The sequence below is a fragment of the Arachis ipaensis genome, chromosome B4, assembly GCF_059453495.1.
Source record: "Arachis ipaensis isolate K30076 ecotype BB chromosome B4, ASM5945349v1, whole genome shotgun sequence".
Classification (NCBI taxonomy): Eukaryota; Viridiplantae; Streptophyta; class Magnoliopsida; order Fabales; family Fabaceae; genus Arachis; species Arachis ipaensis.
In genome coordinates this window covers 8,311,302-8,331,757 of record NC_142439.1, presented here as the reverse complement: position 1 = coordinate 8,331,757, position 20,456 = coordinate 8,311,302, and the positions used below count along the sequence as shown (strand labels likewise).

The following is a 20,456-nucleotide window of genomic DNA, read 5'->3' as shown; positions in this document are numbered from 1 at the left end:
ACCGGGTCATGCTCACCCCTATTAACCAGAAACTTCTTCAAGTCCTTGTTTTTGAAGTGAGTCATGAAGTTGGCAGCAATATGTCTTGTACAAAATGCCTGGAAGGCATGAGGTGGTTTCCATAAACTTCTCTCGGTGTTCAACGCAGCATCAATTAATTTGTGTCTGTCTGGGTTGTGGTGTCACATGCTGCCGCAGATACGAAAGAAAGAACGACAAAGCCTCCTTCGTCTCACCCTCAACAATGGCAAATGCAATAGGCAAAATATTTGCATTGCCATCTTGAGCAATGGCCATCAGTAACGTGCCTCCATATTTACCATATAAGTGGGTGCCATCGATGGAGATAAGTGGCTTGCAATGCTTGAAAGTCTCAACACACGGTGGAAATGTCCAAAAAACTCAATGAAACATGACAGTGTCGGCTGAACCAGGCCAAGGTTGTGTCACAAGTTGCACCCAAGTACCTAAAAACCCATCAACAATTTGCACATGTAGATGGTGGATTTATGCATAACTAAGGACAATGAAATGAATCTTACCGAGCAAGTACATCTGCATAGCGAATAACCAACGAGGAAGCTCGTTGTATGACTCCACCCAATCGCCATATATTCTAGAAATGACTCTCTACTATGCAAGTCAAACCTTTATATAGGATGCCTTGTAACCGAAGTGATTCTTCACACCTTCTTGCAGAACCTTGATGCTAATTGTTGGATCTGCTTTGACCATTGTGAATATGTGTTGAACAATCACCTTTGAATCCAACCTACAATGGTCTTGACCCATGGATGTTTGCATGCAAGTATGAGGACCATTGTATCTCCTGACCTCCCATGTTTCTTGCTTTCGACGATATGCTATGCGTATGTTCCAAGAACAATCGGACCCGAACTGGATACACTATACATCATACCTCAATTGGTCACTCTCTAGTACTTTATACTCCACAACCCTCCTGATGTTATACCTCTTAAATGCCAACATGACTTCTTCTTTATTCTCAAATTGTTGTCCAACCTCGAACTCATTGCTTGGATCCTCTTCGGGGGCTCCATAGATAAACGACCAATCTGAAGTCATTGCATTGAGATTCAACCTAGAGAAGTGATCCGACCGGTCATATGGTTGAGAAATGGCAGGCTGTGTCAGAGCGATTTGTGTGTCACCGTAGTAGTTCATCTCTTCTTCCTTGTCACCATCATCAAAAATTTCCGTTGATTCATCATCAGCATCGTCTTCATCATCGGGGTTAACTTTATACAGATCCATCATCGGATCCCTTATAGCAGAACCCTCATGACTTTCAACATTATCTTCCATCATGTCAGCATTACCAAGTTCAACGTTTGAGCCCTCTTGACTACCTTCAGGTGGCATATTTAGATCGACCATCGTCCTTCTAATATTTTGTCTAACAGCTCCACTTAACGGACTATCATCAACAGTATCCACAGATGATCCTCGTCCACCCAACTCAATAAGAAACACAAATAATTCCAACAAATGAACATTTGTCCATCGATTGTGCCACGACCTTATAAGACATACGTCCTCGTCGTCACGTAACCGATACCTAATTCAAAGCAACAAAAATATTTCTGAAAATCGTGGTCAAATAAACATAATAACAACAGAGCAAAGGCAACTGTAACATACCTTTTATAAAACAAATTGTCATTTACTTTGGGCGGATATCTGTAGTAAATTTTTTTCACTCTTTTCGTGTGTTGCTGCCCAACAGAATGCAATATCAAATTTTTCAACACTGTTAGAATGTTGACTTTTAGTGTTATATACGTAATTATTGGTTGACCAGACTTAAAAACGATAGAACATTCTTCATCATATACTATTTTACCATCATAATGAATGGATAACAATGGATTTATTGGCATTGTAGAGAAAAAAAAGCCAAGATGAGAACCAAAGTGGAGAATCAAATTGTGATTTTGAACTCCGTTCTCCAGCAACCATGCTTGTATTTTGGAAACTCCACTTAAAGTTCACCGGGAGGTGCTATAAAGTTCGCCGGGAGGTCAGGCGAACTCTATTTAAATTATAGAGTTTGTCGGGGTGCAATGAACTTATCCTAAATAAAAAACCATATCTAAAAAATTAAAGTTCTAATAACGTGTTTCTGAAAATAAATATTTTTTAATTTATTTCATAAAAAAATCCATTACACAAGCATAGAGTTCAAGCCTCATTTGTTGCATTCTATATTATTTTATTCAATGAAAATTTCTTTTGTTGTTTTTTTTCTATTTTTTTAATGTTTTATCTTTTATCATATAAAAGAGTAATTATATTTAATTATTTTTCATGATATTAAAATTATAATATATTAAAAAATTATTTATTAATATGAATACTTTTTACATATTGTATTCACTAATTCATTTTAAATGCATATATCAAAAGTATTAGATAAATTAATTTATATTATATATGCTATGTTTTTTATGATAATAAAGTACAAAAATAATAATTTTATGTAGGAAACAACTTTGATATAAATAAATTTTTAAAATTACTTTTAGTTATGAATAATATTAAAATATTAAATTATTATTTTCTAAGAAAACCTTTTATTTTGATATGACATTTGAAAATTTTTATTTAAAATAATAATAAAAAATCAACGTCACAAAATATATGATATAATATTTAATTTATACAAATTTTTAGTTTTTGGCCCCTTCTTAATAAAATTCTTAGATTTATTATTATTTATATTAGTAATTTATTTTAATGTATATATAATATATGATTGGTCATCTTTTAGGGGGTATAAATCCAATTTTATTGATAATTTTGTACTTAATAGTGGGATTAAGATAAATTTGCTTATCCAAATTCCGTGTGGTAGACACTATTAGTATTAATGCATGGAACATACCTTTTTAGAGGGTGTGTTTGGTTCATGAAATATTTTTATATTTTTAAGAATTTTATATTAAAAAAATTCTGAAGTAAAATTTTCGGGGAAAAGCTTTTTTAAACATATTAAAATATTTAGGCCATATATATATATATATATATATATATATTGATTTACACTTCATACGACCGTAAACTAACATATATATGCTGATGGATATCTTTAGTCTAGAACCTTCGAAATTAAAATGATATGTGCAAGAAAAAGATAATGAAATTCCTAGCACTAAGGGTGATTGAAAGGATATATATCATATAACTATATTTTATTATAGTAGATTTTGTCATAAGCTAATTGAGTAAGAAAAGAATACACAATAAATAAAAACAAAATAAGGAGTCTCCATCTCTATCCTTATGGATATAAAATATGCCCAATATTGAGATGACATCGTGCAACGAAAGTCATAAACTCATAATAATAAAAAGCAGATAACAATATAACATAGTGGACATAAAAGGGTCTAATTTTTCTAAAATAAATTTCATTATTTCGACATCATACTGTGTTGTAAAATACAATACATTTCTATTAAACCTGTATTTTATATATATATATATATATATATATATATAATAGCATATTAGATGTAGACTAAATCAGGTATCAAAATCAATTATAGATATAAAAATACGTATATAGTCTATAATATTTAAAGACAGACAAATTAATCCCAATCTCACTTTTCGTTAAGATTTGGATTTAGATTCTAAATTCATTCTCAAATAACAAATTCTACTAGAGATTTAAGATATATTTTTGCTATTATTTATTACAAGCTAATTATATATCTAAGTAAAACTACTTTTATCACATTAGGATATACACTATATGTGTTTCAATAACGTAGAACATATTTTTTTTTTTGTCTTTTTTTTTTTTCTGCTTCCTCCTCCTCCTTTATTTAAATTTGTGCACGTAGATTCTTTTTTTTCTTTCTTTTTCTTCTAATCTTTTATTATCGTCATCACCAACAATACAAACATTTTGCTAATATCTTTATTGGTTCTGATTTTCTCTAGTGCAATCATTAAATAATTTCGGTTCATTTTTTAGTTTATTTTAATTTTATTTGTGAATTAATTTCGATTCATTTGTGTGTTAATTGAAGTTTACCTGATACTGTTGATAAGTATTGACCATATTTTTTATTCCTTAAGTAATTTCGGTTCATTTCTTAGTTTATTTGATGTTTATTTGGATCCAGAAATGAATTCGATGTGTTTGTGTTAATTGAGGTTCACTTGATGCTGCTGATAAGTATTAACCAAATTTTTTAACAAAGAAGAATAAAATTATTCGTTATTACTTTATTCAATTGCATTAGATTCCACTCTATTCCATTCAATTAGTTCAGATTTGAAAAAGTAATAAAAAAACTTGATCATCAACAAAAACACATCAAATTTATTTCTGGATCCAAATGAACCTCAATTAAACTAAGAAATGAACCGAAATTACTTAAAGAATAAAAAATTGGGCCAATACTTATTAACAATATCAAGTGAACCTCAATTAGCACACAAATGAACTGAAATTAATTCAGATTTGAACAAACAGTCAAAAAGACTCAATCATTAAAAAAACACATCAAATTCATTTCTGGATTCAAATGAATATCAATTAAACTAAGAAATAAACCAAAATTACTTAAGAAATAAAAATTTAGTCAATACTTATCAGCAGCATCAAGTGAACCTCAATTAACACACAAATGAGCAGAAATAAATTAAGAAATGAACCAAAATTATTTAATGATAGCAGCAGAGAAAATCAGAACTAATAAAAATATTTACAAAAGTGTTATTGATGATGACGATAATAAAAAAGAAAAAGAAGAAGACACGACATTGAAGAAGAAGGAGGAGAAGAAAAAGAAGAAGAAAGAAAGAAAAAGGGAAGAAAAACAACCTGTGTGCGCGAATTTAAAAGAAAAACAGGAAGAAGAGGAAGAGGAAGGTGATGATTTAAAAAGTTGTTATAACAACTTTGTTAGATTTAATTAAATATTTTGATTCGACGGATTAGTCATTGACCTATCGAGTTGAGGGATACTTTGAAAAACAAAAAAACTTAAATATTTTGATTTGATTAAATATTTTGGTTGGATGTAAAACTTTATTCTATTTGTTAAAGTATTCAATTGAAAATATAAATAGAAAATAAAAACTTTCTTTGTGCAACCTTTTATTAGGTCTGTTCTAGTTTTTAGTTATATACATAGCTAGTCTATTTTTTTTAGTTATAGAAAAAACTAAATTGAATTTGGACACAATGCAGCTTACATTATCTTTTTCTTGTCTTTTGAAATGTTAATATATATGTCTTTTTTTTCTTCTCTTAACACTATTGAAGTTCTTTTTTTAAGAGTTGTGTAAGTTGTGTAACTTATACAATAAAAAATAAGTATTAAATAAATAACTAACTCATTATTATTGATGAGCTAGCCTTACTAAAATAATATAAATGTATTGTTTCGTTATTCTAATAATATTTTTTGGTATGACATTATTAATTTATTTTTTATTGAACATAAAATGAGTATAAGACGTTAAGAAAAGATACAATAATCCAAATGTTTCTAAATTCTAAAATTATTATCAGACAGGAATTTTAGAACTGGTCAAAAATTATAAAATTAGAGAAAAAAAAAAGAAAAAAACAATAAAAAGACAACAGGAAAAAAAAATCACAAAGAGAGCGGTTGATTATAATTGAATTTGTGTAATATAATTTGGAGTAGCTTGTTTGATTAGAATCTAATTATAATATGAATTTAAACTTTCATTAAATTCTTAAATTTAATTATTATTTTGAGTATATTTGGTTATAATTAGATTTTGTAATATAATTTGTAGTGTATTAATTATAATTTGATTATAATAAATCTAAACTTTAATTAGATTATTGAATTTGATTATTATTTTGAGCACATTTGATTATAACTATATTTTGTAATATGATTTAGAGCATATTTAATTATAATCTAATTATAACTTGGATTTGAGGTATATTTGTTACCACAACGCGTAATAATTTCTAGCTTAAATGATATGGATAACTTTGTCTTGAAGAGTACCATCACTCTTCAATAGAACGAGACAGAGTATAAAGGGAGGGAAGGAAAAAAAAAAGGCTTGCCTTCAAAGATGATTTATTCACCAAAAAGAATTCAACTAATATGTATAATATAGAGTTAAACCCAAAATGGTCTTTAATATTGGCGTCGTGCACTAAAATCGTCCTTGAAATTCTAATTGTACCAATTACGTTCCTGAGATTAAAAAAAGTGCACCATATTAATCCCTGACCCATTTTCCATTAACGACGTGATGACATAGCATGATGACGTAGACTGTAAGTGACACGTGTCACTTCATGATTTGGCCACGTGTAATGGTATGATGATGTGGTGACCAGTGACACGTGGCATGCTGACATGGATGGTCGTGCCACATGTCACAATGTTATTTGGCCACGTGTCCGTTTGTGTCACGTGTCGCAACAGTATTCGTCCACGTGTCATCCATTATGTCATCGTTGTATATGCACCAAATTAGTCCTTCACTTTGCATTAAGTGACTCATTTTAGTCCTTGAAATTGAATGTCGTGCACCAAACTAGTCCCTTCACCAGTTTTTTCTCATTTTTTTTCTATAAATTCAAAATTCTCAATATTTTTTAATGCATTAATTTCAATTCTATTTTTTCACATGTTTTTCAAATAAAAGTGTTTTTTATAATTTTTTTTTTCTCTTGCGAATACCCTAACCGCCGACTTGGAGTTGACGTGAAGGCTTTTCAAGTACCTTCACTACCATCTCCGACCTCTTTCAATACTTTTATAAAATATTTTTTTCTTGCGGATACCCCTAATAACCGCCGTTTTGGAGTTGACGTGAAGGCATTTCAAGCTTCTCTCATTACCATTTCCGACCTCTTTCGTCTAGACTGCAGAGGTCAAAGATGGTAGTGAGGGTGCTTGAAATGCTTTCAATCTAGCTCATTTACACATAACCGAAACGTATATTTCATAAGAAAAAAAAATGTTTATTTCAATTATTAATTTCTTGTTAAAAACACATGTTTTTTTATGAAAAAAATGTGTCTAATCAATCATATAATTATTTTTTTATAATAACATACTTATATATTACAAAATTTACCAATGTTAAATTATTAAAAAAAATTATATAATTAAAACTAAAATCTTAAAAATTTTTATAAAAGCACTTGTATTTAAACAATATATAAAAAAATAGAATTGAAATTAGTGTATCCAAGATATTAAAATTTTAAATTTAAAAAAAATGAGAAAAATTGGTGAAGGAACTAGTTTAGTGCACGACATTCAATTTCAAGGACTAAAATGAGTCACTTAATGCAAAGTGAGGGACTAATTTGGTGCATATACAACGATGACATAATGGATGACACGTGGACGAATACTGTTGCGACACGTGGCACAAATAGACACGTGACCAAATAACATTGTGACACGTGGCACAACCATCCACATGTCACTGGTCACCACATCATCATACCATTACATGTAGCTAAATCATAAAGTGACACGTGTCACTTACAGTCCACGTCATCATGCCATGTCATCACGTCGTTAATAAAAAATAGATCAGGAACTAATATGGTGCATTTTTTTCAATTTCAAAAATATAATTGGTGCAATTAAAATCTCAAAGACAATTTTAATGCATGACGTCAAACTTAGAGACCATTTTAAGATTTAACTCGTATAATACACTTACATACATATCTCACATTCAATTCCGGCCATTTAAAATGAACATAAAGAATCAATCAATACACATTCCAATAAAAAAATGAAGCAAACTTGAAGAACAAACTAAATGCATATAAGAGAGAGACAAATAAATTTTTTTCAATTTTTCATGTCAATCCTCAAACCGCCAAATAAATTCTATTTTTATTGAAAATTATATTAAAATGGATAAAATAAAATTATTTCAATCATTTAAAAATTATAATTGACAAATATAAACAATTAGTAATGTTACTGCTGGTAATAATTACTGATTTTTTTTCATATAATTTAGTACTATATTGAGAAATATAACAATAAGGCATCCTAGCGCCTCCATAAACAATTTCAGTTTAAGTCAAACAAACTTTATCGGCAAAGCTAAATATTGAAACCTACCAAAACTATTTTTGTTTTTATAATTATCTTTTGAGGAGTGCTAAGAGTTAGTAATTTTTGTGTTTTGTAACTATCAATTGGCCATTAATAGTGTTTTTAATGATGTGAGATTACATCAAATGGTGGGAGATCACTTACTTTTCTTTTGATGGTTAAGTGTTAGCCACAGAATACAAAAGTTGCTAGTCCCATTTTGTGGATTAGAAAAAAAATTTTAATATGCTTATTTTTATATAACTTTTAAAGATGACTAAAATATCTCTACTGATCTAACTATATATAATTATGTATATACATAATTTTTTTATGTTAATAGCACGTACAAGAGTAAAATCCTAAAATGGTTCCTGAGATTGGCGTCGTGCACTAAAATCGTTTCTGAGATTTCAATTGCACCAATTATGTCCCTGAGATTGAAAAAAGTGCATCATATTAGTCCCTGACCTATTTTCCATTAACGATGTGATGACATGGCATGATAACGTGGATTGTAAGTGACACGTGTCACTTCATGATTTGGTCACGTGTAATGGTATGATGATGTGGTGACCAGTGACACATGGCATGCTGACGTGGATGGTTGTACCACGTGTCACAATGTTATTTGGCCACGTGTCCGTTTGTGCCACGTGTCGCAACAGTATTCGTCCACGTGTCATCCACTATGTCATCGTTGTATATGCACCAAATTAGTCCCTCACTAAATTAGTCCCTCACTTTGCATTAAGTGACTCATTTTAGTCCCTGAAATTGAATGTCGTGCACCAAACTAGTCTCTTCACTAGTTTTTTCTCAATTTTTTCTATAAATTCAAAATTCTCAATATTTTTTAATGCATTAATTTCAATTCTATTTTTTCACATGTTCTTCAAATAAAAGTGTTTTATAAAATATTTTTTCTCTTGCGAATACCCTAACCGTCGACTTAGAGTTGACGTTAAGGCTTTTCAAGCACATTCACTACCATCTCTGACCTCTTTCAGTACTTTTATAAAATATTTTTTTTCTTGCGGATATCCCTAATAACCGCCGTCTTGGAGTTGACGTGAAGGCATTTCAAGCTTCTCTCATTACCATCTCTAACCTCTTTCGTCTAGACTGCAGAGGTCAAAGATGATAGTGAGGGACTGAGGGTGCTTGAAGTGCCTTCAATCTAGTTCATTTACACATAACGAAAACGTGTATTTCATAAGACAAAAAATATTTATTTTAATTATTAATTTATTGTTAAAAACACATATTTTTTTATGAAAAAAATATGTCTAATCAATCATATAATTATTTTTTATAATAACATACTTATATATTACAAAATTTACCAATGTTAAATTATTAAAAAAATTATATAATTAAAACTAAAATCTTAAAATTTTTTATGAAAGTACTTGTATTTAAACGATATATGAAAAAATAGAATTGAAATTAGTGTATCCAAGATATTAAAATTTTAAATTTAAAAAAAAAAAGAGAAAAAACTGGTGAAGGGACTAGTTTGGTGCACGACATTCAATTTCAGGGACTAAAATAAGTCACTTAATGCAAAGTGATGGACTAATTTGGTGCATATACAACGATGACATAATAGATGACACGTGGACGAATACTGTTGCGACACGTGGCACAAACGGACACGTAGCCAAATAACATTGTGACACGTGGCACAACCATCAACGGCAACATGCCACGTGTCACTGGTCACCACATCATCATACCATTACACCTGGCCAAATCATGAAGTGACACGTGTTACTTACAGTCCACGTCATCATGTCATGTCATCACGTCGTTAATGAAAAATAGGTCAGGGACTAATATGGTGCATTTTTTTCAATCTCAGGGACGTAATTGGTGCAATTAGAATCTCAGGGACGATTTTAGTGCACAATGCTAATTTCAGAGACCATTTTGGGGTTTAAATCGCACATACAAATTAAATTTTAAAAAAATAACATCACTATCTTATTTTAGTTTATATTGCATTTAACATAAATTTTTGAAATACTTATTTAAGCAGGTTAGTGAACTAATTACTAAATCAATCCAATTTGGTTAAAGAAAAAGTTTTATACTAATATATAATTGTTACCAAACTCACCCTAAAATTATTTTGTTAGAAAAGCAAATATAAAACTACATATGATCATTATTAAAGTTTCATAATCATCATATTTTTAATATTTGGTGCATGAATAATGTCATTATTAAAGTTTTATATGTAATTTGATTTCATTTGTACAACTAATATAATCCCACTATTAAATTCCTTCGCCTCTTGTCACTCCCCAATTGTTTTCTATCATCTTTGTTAGGCCATCGCCGTAACCAAAACCATAACCATTGCAATTCAACCGAAATTCCAATCCTTTTAGTAGCTATTTGCTAAATTGGAGAATGCAAAATTTTAATTTATTGATTAACCCCTCAATTTCCAATAATTATCTCTAGCAGTCTCATCTAATCCAATTCTGGTCACAGTAGCAGACAAAGACCAACACAAGAAAGAAAAGAAACACTAAAGAACATAGAAACAGGTCTCTGTGTTATGTAAATTAGAAAAAAAAAGATTTTTTTTTTAAATTTCCTTTTTTCCTTTTTTGAGTTTTTCCTGGGATTTCTAAACTACTACGACGAAACAACACAAGGAACAAAGCACGAAGTATCAGTGAAAAAAAACGAAAAAAGAAAAAAAGAAATAAACAAAGGGGCAAAGAAAAAAAAAATCAATTTTTTTTTTTAGATCTGCAAAAATCAGCATCAACCGGATCCAATATTGGAGTGGGGTGGTACCCATCTTTTCAATTCTGGTTTTTGATTCCCAAGTTCTGATTTTTTTTTTTTTTTAAATCCCTCGTTTCAATCTTGAGAAAAAGTTTCAATTTTTCCTCTTTCGTCTTTCAATTTTTATGGCTTCTTCACCTGGGAATCCAAATCAACAGCAGCAAAGTAACCATTTTGATTTGCAGAAACTATTCAAAGGAACAACACCACCAACCCCAAATCCTTCTTCTTCTCCTTCTTCTTCTTCAAACTTGAACTCTTCACCATCATTCCCAGCTCCTTCACCTTCAACACCTCCTCCTTCTTCATACCCTACACCTTCTTCTTCTTACCCTCCACCCACTGGCACATACCCTTATCACCTCCAATTTCCTCACTTTCTTCCTCCTTATCCAAATCTCCAACACTTCCAACAACAGCAACAGCAACAAGAACACCCTTTTGTTCTTCACCATCAGCAGCAGCAGCAGCAGCAGCAGCTTCCTCAAATGATTTCTCCTCAAAGACCAATTTTTCAGCAGCAACAATCTTCATCATCACCTTCACCTTCTCCTTCATCACCATCACCACATGTTCCTACATCTCCTAATAGTGGTGCTCGCCTTATGGCCATGTTAGGCACCCAAAACCCTCAATCCAATCAAGAACAATCAGTCATGAATCAATCACCATCATCAATAGCATCAACATCACAGTCTTCTGCATCAGCATCAGCACCACCAATTCCTATGGTTTCTGATTTCTTAATGCCTGGCACTTCAAACCACCCTGCTGCAGTGTTGTTGCCCTCATCCGGGTCGCAGCCGCCGCAGGCTTCGCCGGCCGGTGTGGTGAGCCCTCAGGGCAGCACCCCAATGAGGATGCTGAGCAGTAAACTCCCAAAGGGGAGACATTTGATTGGAGAGAATGTTGTTTATGACATTGATGTTAGGTTGCCAGGGGAAGTGCAGCCTCAGCTTGAGGTCACTCCCATCACTAAGTATGCCTCTGATCCTGGCCTTGTTCTCGGCCGCCAAATCGCGGTGAATAGGTCTTACATATGCTATGGACTCAAGCTTGGTGCCATCAGAGTCCTTAATATTAATACTGCATTGAGATATTTGCTTCGGGGTCATACTCAGGTTGGTTGTTACTTTTCTTTGTTGATGTTATTTCTGGCTTGAATGTAGCTCTAATTTGATTTTTATGAATCTGTATTTGTTTAATTGTGTAGTACTTTCTTCACATAAAATTGATTGGTTTGTCAATTGTTATATGTGGTTTCTCAGTGCTAGGAGTATTAATGCATTCCGTTAGTGCTCACTGTTGGCTAAAACAATGCTGCAGGTGTAATATGAACTTGTATTGCCTGTGATGAATATGTGTTTTCTTTCTTTCCTTTTAGCCAATAATCATTGATTACATACACACTACTTTTGCCGTATATTGCCACGAGACTACGAGAGCATAGGTTTTGTCTTCTCCTCATAAATTTGGAAAGAAATGACTATAAGCTTTTTCAACTCCTTGTGTGCCATTCTCTTGATTTAAGTTTATTATGCTGAGTTTTGGTTGTTTGTGAGTATGGGAAGATACAGTGTTAGAAATGGTGATATAAGTGCCGATTGATATCTGTGAAAGATTGTATTTCAGGTCTTGTCTCATGTGCTTTTATCAATTGATCATTTTCTTTTAATTGTTTTTGGTTATATAGCTATCACATCAAGCTCCTGAAGTTTTAGAGTGAGATGTAATTCTAGACTCCTATTCTTCAATAATCATAAGAGTAATCTTGGTGGCTATTCTCACCTGATGGATCATATTCTCATAATTTCAACTTCTTTTGAAAATGCAAAGCTTGCTCTAACTCTTGCAATGTGTTCCCTGTTGCGCACACATTTGCGATGTGAGTTTTTTTTCCCTCCAAATATAAACTCTCCAATTTATGTTTGCCACATTCTTATGTAGAGAGTAACAGACATGGCTTTCTTTGCTGAGGATCTACACCTGTTGGCCAGGTAAATATCCCACTAACGCTTCTTGCTTGTGGTTTTTCTTGCGGTGTATTCACATTTATTGATCATTTTCAACTTTGACACTGTATTCACAGCGCAAGCACTGATGGGAGAATTTTTGTTTGGAAGATTAATGAGGGTCCCGATGAGGAAGACAAACCTCAAATTACTGGTAAAGTGATCACAGCCATTCAAATAACAGGGGAGAGTGACTCAGTTCATCCACGAGTATGCTGGCATCCTCACAAACAAGTAATGGCAATGTTTTTAACTTAGTCTCTTAGGTAGCGTTTGTTTTAAGGTACTGAGACTCAGTATCATGTTTGTTAGTTCAGAGATTGATACTAAAATTTCTGTCTCTGTATCCAAAATTTTAGTATTTCAGTACCTCCAAAAAGTGAGTACACAGGGGACTAAAATTTTTAGAAATAGAGACTGAAATTTTAATAACATTTTATACCTAAAATATCATTATTTCAATTAATTAATTCCAATTTTACCCTGTGTGCAAATTAAATTAGAGTTTCATTCTTGTTTCAATTTCTGTCTCCCATTTTACACCAAATAGAATTCTGAGATTTATTTCAATTTCTGTCTTAGTCTCTGTCTCTCAATCTCAGTCTTTCCCTCTCTGTCTCTCCATCAAATGCTACCTTAGTGCTTCCAATTTCTGTTATCAGTGAATTCCCTTTAAGTTTGAGCTTATTAGTTGAAAATGACCAACAGGAGATTTTAATGGTTGCTATTGGAAACCGTATCCTCAAAATTGACACTATGAAAGCCGGAAAAGGTGAAAATTTTTCTGCGGAAGAGCCTCTCAAATGTTCAATTGATAAGTTGATTGATGGGGTGCAGCTTGTTGGTAAGCATGACGGCAATGTCACTGAGTTGTCAATGTGCCAATGGATGAAGAGTCGGTTAGCTTCAGCATCGGCAGATGGCACGGTCTGCATTTTCTACTCTCCCTCCTCACCTTGCTCTTTTGCTTTGTGTAGTTTTTTCAACCCTTCGCTTAAATGGTTCATGTCATTGTACTACATTTTGGGCTTGTCAACATGAAAACAGGCTTATATTCATTCTTCTGATTTGAGCTTTTTGTTATAAACAGGTGAAGATATGGGAAGAACGTAAGGCAACACCACTTGCTGTTATAAGACCACACGATGGTAAACCGGTTAATTCTGTGACATTCTTGACTGCCCCTCACCGCCCTGATCACATCATTCTTATCACAGCGGTATATGTTCCTAGTCTTCCCATTATTGAAAATATGACTATTCTTAATTGTGGATGCCTTTGGACGATTTTTATTGTGCGGCTTGACCATCACCCGAATCGGCTTCAGATGTTCTCAAAGATCACCTTTGCATCATCGTTCATGAACTAATTTCTTTCTCTACTTTTTTATTTTCTTTACTGCAGGGGCCACTAAATCAGGAAGTGAAGATATGGGTGTCTGACAATGAGGAAGGCTGGTTATTGCCTAGTGATTCCGAGTCATGGACTTGTATTCAAACTTTGGATATAAGAAGTTCTTATGAAACTAACCCCGAGGATGCATTCTTTAATCAAGTTGTAGCACTGCCGCGAGCTGGTTTGTTTCTGCTAGCAAATGCCAAGAAAAATACAATATATGCTGTACATATAGAGTATGGAGCGAATCCAACTGCTACTCGTATGGATTACATTGCTGAATTCACGGTCACAATGCCTATACTAAGTCTTACAGGAACTAGTGACATGTTACCTGATGGTGAGCATATTGTACAGGTGTATTGTGTCCAAACTCAAGCTATACAACAATATGCGCTCAATTTGTCACAATGCTTGCCTCCGCCATTGGATAATGTTGAAGTTGAGAAAACAGAATCTAATCTATCACGTGGTGTTGATGCTTTGGATGCGTCTGCTAATATGGAAACTGCAAATGTGCCACAAGTTAATCCTAGCAGCTCTGAAAGTGCTCCTGTTGTAAGTGCTCCTGTAAGCTTGCCTTCTTCAGATATTTCTGGTCTGCCTGAAGCATCTACTTCAGATACCGAAACCAAGGAAAATGATTTGTCTTCTAATAATGGCTTTGATCATATTAATGCTTCGGCACCTCCACTTCCTCTGAGCCCAAGATTGTCCCATAAGTTATCAGGTTTGAAAGGTTCATCAAATAATTTAGAAACTATTTCAACCAGTGCAGATCACAGTTTTGAGCAGCCAAATTCCGATCCTTCGGCTGAACGGAGAATAGAGTCTGAGAAAGATAATACAGCTGATGTGCCTGCGTCGGGTGACAGTTCTTTGAAGAATGATAGAGCCATACAAAATGATGTCTCTGCGGTTTCTAATGCCCCAACAGCATTTAAACACCCGACTCATCTGGTAACCCCATCTGAGATTTTCTCGAAAGCTACATTATCTTCTGAGAATTCACTAACTTCCCAAGGGATGAATGTGAAGGATGTTGCTGCCCATAGCGACACAGAAAACCTTGAAGTAGAGGTTAAAGTGGTAGGTGAGACTGGTTTAAATCAAGAAAATACTGAATATGACAGAGACAGAGATTCTTACACCAATGTTGCCGAGAGGAAAGAGAAGTTATTCTACTCTCAAGCGTCTGATTTGGGCATTCAGATGGCCAGAGATTCATATAACATTGAGGGAGTACGTCCAGCTGATAATATTAAGACGATTGATGCACCTGATCAAAGCCGTAGCTCTATTGAGGAAGAAGTTCATGAAGCGAGTAAGGATGTATCTGCAAATGATGGTGAATCAGAAACTGTGGCTGCTACTTCACAATCTCCAGCACCTGCCATGAAAAGTAAAAAACAAAAAGGCAAAGGTTCTCAAGTGTCCGGTACATCATCTGCTAACCCCAGCCCTTTCAACCCGATGGATTCATCAAATGACCAAGGTGACAATTCAGGAGGCTCATCCATTGAAGCGGCTCTACCACAGTTATCCGCTATGCAGGATATGCTGAGCCAGGTTAATAATATTTGAACATTTTTCTTGGGTTTATTTAACATGGTTTGTAGTTTGTGCATTGCATATATTTGGAAATTACTTGTGTTTTTGTGGTTTTATTCTTTCTAATATTTGTAGTTAGTTACCTGTCATCTTAGGATCAAATTTTCAGACAGAAGATTTGTTTCAGTCAAACATTTTGGAAGTTTCTTTTCGCATATGCTATAGAATATAAATATGTGTAGCATATGCAATCTCTAAATGGAATAAACCCGCTGTTTCATGAAGCCTGATCCCTTTCTTCCATTTCCTTACGTCTCCCTCTTGGCTTTTTCGGTGTTTGTTGATCTGAAACATCAATTAGTAACAGATTCCCTGCATTGATCAGCACTGTTTTTAAGGATTGTATGATTTAATAGTACAGTTACTATGAGTTTGAGGTTAGTTTTTCACCGTTGAGACTTGTTATGATGCCAGCTTCCAAATAACACAAATGGAACTCGGTCTTTCTTCAGAAGGAAATTTTCCATGTCTTTACCTGATTTTGTCACTCTTATACCCTCATGTTACCTTATGGGGATATTTTTAGTTTTGTATTTTTAAATTGATCTCCATCGTTTTCTAATTTACAGTTATTAGGCATGCATAAGGAATTGCAAAAGCAGATGAATGTGACGGTTTCCATCCCAGTTACGAAGGAAGGCAGAAGATTAGAAGGATCCTTGGGCCGGAGCATGGAGAAAGTTGTCAAGTCCAACACGGACGCCTTATGGGCTCGCTTGCAAGAAGAACATGCAAAGCAAGAGAAGTTAGAGAGAGAACGTACACAGCAGATAACAAACTTGATCTCCAATTTTGTGAACAAGGATATGGCAGCTGTATTGGAGAAAATCGTTAAGAAGGAAATATCCTCAATTGGGCCAACTGTCACTCGTTCAATTAGTCAAATTATAGAGAAAGCAGTATCATCAGCTGTTGCAGAGTCATTCCAGGTTTGGATTAATACCTACTTCCAAAAGTTCTACATTTCAAATTTAGTGTACATGTATAACCGACTAGTTTTGTTCTAAGCATTTGCTTCCCCATTTTGAATGGTGCCACATGATAATTATGATCATCCATAATAAAGTGTTTTGATTTCATATTATGGCAACTTGAATGTTTAAGTCTCTGTGTGCCAATTGGGAATGATGAATGATTTGATTTTATATGAATATGTTTGACTAAGATTTTGCTATCAATTCTGCAGAAGGGGGTGGGAGACAAGGCATTGAATCAACTAGAAAAATCAGTTACTTCAAAACTTGAAGCTACAGTAGCTAGGCAGATACAAGCACAATTTCAAACTTCTGGCAAGCAAGCTCTTCAAGTAAGCATTGTTGATATTACCATCAGCACCTTTCAAAAGCACTCATGAAACCCCCCCCCCCCCCCCCCTCTTCTCCATTTTATATACATGTCGAGCAGAATTTATCAACCATGACCGTGTGCTTAAAGCATATATTAACTGACATAGTGTTACTCAATTAGGTTTATGCTACTCTTCTATGGTTTTTATTACAAATGGAGAGACAAAATTACTACCATGTTTTAAGTTTAGTCATTACTTTTACACAAATTGAAGTTGAATTTCTGTGCAAAAATGATTTCACGCACCGTTATTTAACAACTTATGCTTTTAGAGAGATTGTTCAGGTGCGCGCGCACATACAAATATATATACTCTCGAGTGTCGAGTGTCTTATTTTATGCCATATTTATCCAAGTCAGCTTCATATTTTGGTTTATTTTGTTGCCTGCTTCCTGAATTTGTTTCACTTGTGAGCAGTTTCAGTTAATCATTTCTTTCGGCGTTGTTTTTTGCAGGAAGCACTTAGGGGTAGTTTGGAAGCTTCAATTATTCCAGCATTTGAGATGTCTTGCAAAGCCATGTTTGAGCAAATTGATGCCTCATTTCAGAATGGTCTTGCAAAGCACACAGCTGCTATTCAGCAGCAGTATGATACTACTCATTCTCCTCTAGCCATAACTTTGAGGGTATGTATATGATGCTTGGTTTGTAATCTTATAATATTATTTGTACTTTTAATGTCATTTTCTTTCCCTGCCGTTGAAGATCTCTTTGGCCTTTCTATTTCAATTCATTTTGTACTAAGATTTTTAAGGAAGAATTTAACATAGCTGATCTGTCATCATATTTTTTCATACCGCAAATATGGTTATATATAACATTGTTTAATTGTTGGGAAGCTGGTATATGATGAACCAAGATAGCTTGGATCGGCATGCACTTAATATATGTGTCGTGATTTTGCAGGATACAATTAATTCAGCGTCATCAATCACTCGCACTTTGAGCGGGCAATTGGCCGAGGGCCAGCGGAAACTGCTAGCAATGGCAGGTAACTCCACGGCATCTGCGGACCCCTTTGTAACGCAAATCAGCAGCGGTTTACATGAGGTGGTGGTATGTTTATTCACCTTGTCCTCTTATCTCACTATCTTTTCAGGTTTTATTGATATTTCTGACCATAAGAGATCACTTGTGCCTGACAGGCTGAGGATCCTACCAAGGAACTATCAAGGTTGGTGAGTGAGGGCAAGTTCGAGGAAGCATTTACCGGAGCGCTTCATAGAAGTGATGTTTCAATCGTTTCGTGGCTATGTTCTCAGGTAACAAACACAGAACAATATTACAAGTATAGATTAGGGTGCGTTTGGTTCATGTTTTTATTTTCAGTGTTTCTTGCATTCACTGTTTTTTCTTTTTTTCTTCTTAAGTTCTGAAAACAGAAAATGTTGAAAATAAAAACAGAAAATAAAAATGCAATCCAAATGCAGTAGAACTTTACATAGTGGAAGAAGCCAATTCGGAGGTTTTGCGAGACAAACATGTCAATATGATTGTCCTGGACACAATTGTAAATCACTAGACTAAATTTGAAATTCATTTGCAGCTTCAATATTTTCGGTCCATGATTGCGCCGAATTAAGCGTGAAATGAGATCTTCACTATGATGATTTGTTCAAAACACATTCTGTAGAATGCATGATTGATTGATTATATCAAATTCAACGTAGCTTACATTTATTTTTCATAACCAGGTTGATTTAACTGCAATCTTGTCAATGGTACCACTTCCATTAAGCCAAGGAGTACTTCTGTCCCTACTGCAGCAACTGTCCTGTGACCTGGGAACCGATACACCAAGAAAAGTGTCCTGGATGACAGATGTGGCTGCGTCTATAAACCCTACCGATCCAAGGATCGCAGCACATGCCCGGCGGATATTGGATCAAGTGTCCCGGACGCTAAACCACCACCGGAATTTGTCAACGACCTCCCCTTCGGAAGCAAGCTCGATGCGCCTTCTAATGCATGTCATAAATTCTGTGTTATTGAGCTGTAAATGACCTAATTGTATGTTGTTACTTGTGCAGAAATTGTTGAAAAAGTATCAACCTTTGGTTTGTATGGATATCTAGATAGATTTTTTTTCCTTCTTTGTTAGGTGGTTAAAGTGAACTACAGCATGTGTATGTGGCAGTTGTCTTTGGTGCAACTGAGATGTGTGAAATAGTTTCAATGTTTGTTGTCTACATTTTCTTTCTGGTACTATTATCCTCAGATGTGTTTTTACTCTTTAGGATATGTTCAGTTGAAGGATGAAAATGAAATAATAACTTTTTGATGAATTTTTATGTGCTAAATTATACATGGAGTTTAAATAAGGATGTTTGCTAAATTATACATGTAATTTAATTTTGTTACATTGTAAAGTATAAAATGATTTTATATGTATATTTAATTATATTATGTTGTATTAGTAAAAAATAATTATGAGGAAGTATCTGTACAATGTGTACAATGAGAGTTTAAGAATGTTCGATTCAGTAGGATATCAGATGTTTATTATGGATAGTACGTGTGTATTGTGTTTGAGAAATTAATAGTATTTTATCCTGAATGTTCATTTTTTAACTCATATTGAGCTAAATAAATAGCCCATTGTACACATTGTACATTTGTACAAATACTCCATTGGCTCCCTAGCGAGATTCAATAATTACTTTTTTATATTAATCGTGTGAATAATCATATAAAAAATATAAAAATACTATATCCTCACTATAATTGTATGTTATTTATTTTATTTTTAATGTATATTTTTATATTTTAATATATATTTTATAAAAGTTGTTGATTTGGTAATTGATTTTTATTATAAAAATGTTATTTGTACACTAAAATTAACTACTAAAATCAGTCACAAATGTATTTGTGTATATACATGTATGGTTTAGTTTATTTTCAATATGTATTTATATTCCAACATATATTTTATACCGATGGTTGATTTTGGTGGCTGAATTTAGTGCAAACATAGTACGATTGTTTTTATCATAAGTTTAATTTTGATGCACTGACCGTGTAAAGCGTTTTACACAATAGTACAATCACATTTGGATTAACCATTCACGCGGTTAATGTGAAAAATAGTTGTAAAACTATTTTACACTGACAGTACATCGAAATTAAATTCTTTTATTTATACATAATAGATTTGAAAAAAAAACGTGATTAAAAAATTGTATA

At 33.3% G+C, this 20,456-nt stretch overlaps 2 protein-coding genes across 2 annotated transcripts; one reads left to right on the top strand and one right to left on the bottom strand.

Moving 5' to 3' along the window:
* Window positions 1–402: 402 nt before the first annotated feature.
* Window positions 403–1,901, bottom strand: LOC107635959 (uncharacterized). Its single transcript, XM_016339506.1, has 5 exons — window positions 1,663–1,901; window positions 920–1,579; window positions 649–772; window positions 543–555; window positions 403–467 (listed from the first exon to the last, which is right to left on the bottom strand). The coding sequence occupies exons 1-5, from the start codon at window positions 1,899–1,901 to the stop codon at window positions 403–405; spliced, it is 1,101 nt and encodes a 366-aa protein (XP_016194992.1).
* Window positions 1,902–10,393: 8,492 nt separating this feature from the next.
* LOC107638730 (enhancer of mRNA-decapping protein 4) lies at window positions 10,394–19,463 on the top strand. Its single transcript, XM_016342094.3, has 12 exons — window positions 10,394–12,025; window positions 12,852–12,901; window positions 12,994–13,150; window positions 13,625–13,843; window positions 14,007–14,135; window positions 14,321–15,880; window positions 16,492–16,851; window positions 17,109–17,228; window positions 17,726–17,896; window positions 18,177–18,326; window positions 18,416–18,532; window positions 18,965–19,463. The coding sequence occupies exons 1-12, from the start codon at window positions 11,030–11,032 to the stop codon at window positions 19,271–19,273; spliced, it is 4,338 nt and encodes a 1,445-aa protein (XP_016197580.1). The 5' UTR covers window positions 10,394–11,029; the 3' UTR covers window positions 19,274–19,463.
* The last annotated feature ends 993 nt before the right edge of the window (window positions 19,464–20,456 follow it).

Excerpts from the sequence above, each read along its gene's own strand:
- LOC107635959 (XM_016339506.1), bottom strand. The coding sequence starts at position 1,901 with ATGCCAATAAATCCATTGTTATCCATTCATTATGATGGTAAAATAGTA. Across the intron at positions 1,580-1,662 it reads GACAATTTGTTTTATAAAAG|GTATCGGTTACGTGACGACG; the intron begins GTATGTTACAGT and ends GCTTTGAATTAG. Across the intron at positions 773-919 it reads CTAGAGAGTGACCAATTGAG|GTTGGATTCAAAGGTGATTG; the intron begins GTATGATGTATA and ends AGACCATTGTAG.
- LOC107638730 (XM_016342094.3), top strand. The coding sequence starts at position 11,030 with ATGGCTTCTTCACCTGGGAATCCAAATCAACAGCAGCAAAGTAACCAT. Across the intron at positions 12,026-12,851 it reads TGCTTCGGGGTCATACTCAG|AGAGTAACAGACATGGCTTT; the intron begins GTTGGTTGTTAC and ends ATTCTTATGTAG. Across the intron at positions 13,844-14,006 it reads CAGCATCGGCAGATGGCACG|GTGAAGATATGGGAAGAACG; the intron begins GTCTGCATTTTC and ends TGTTATAAACAG.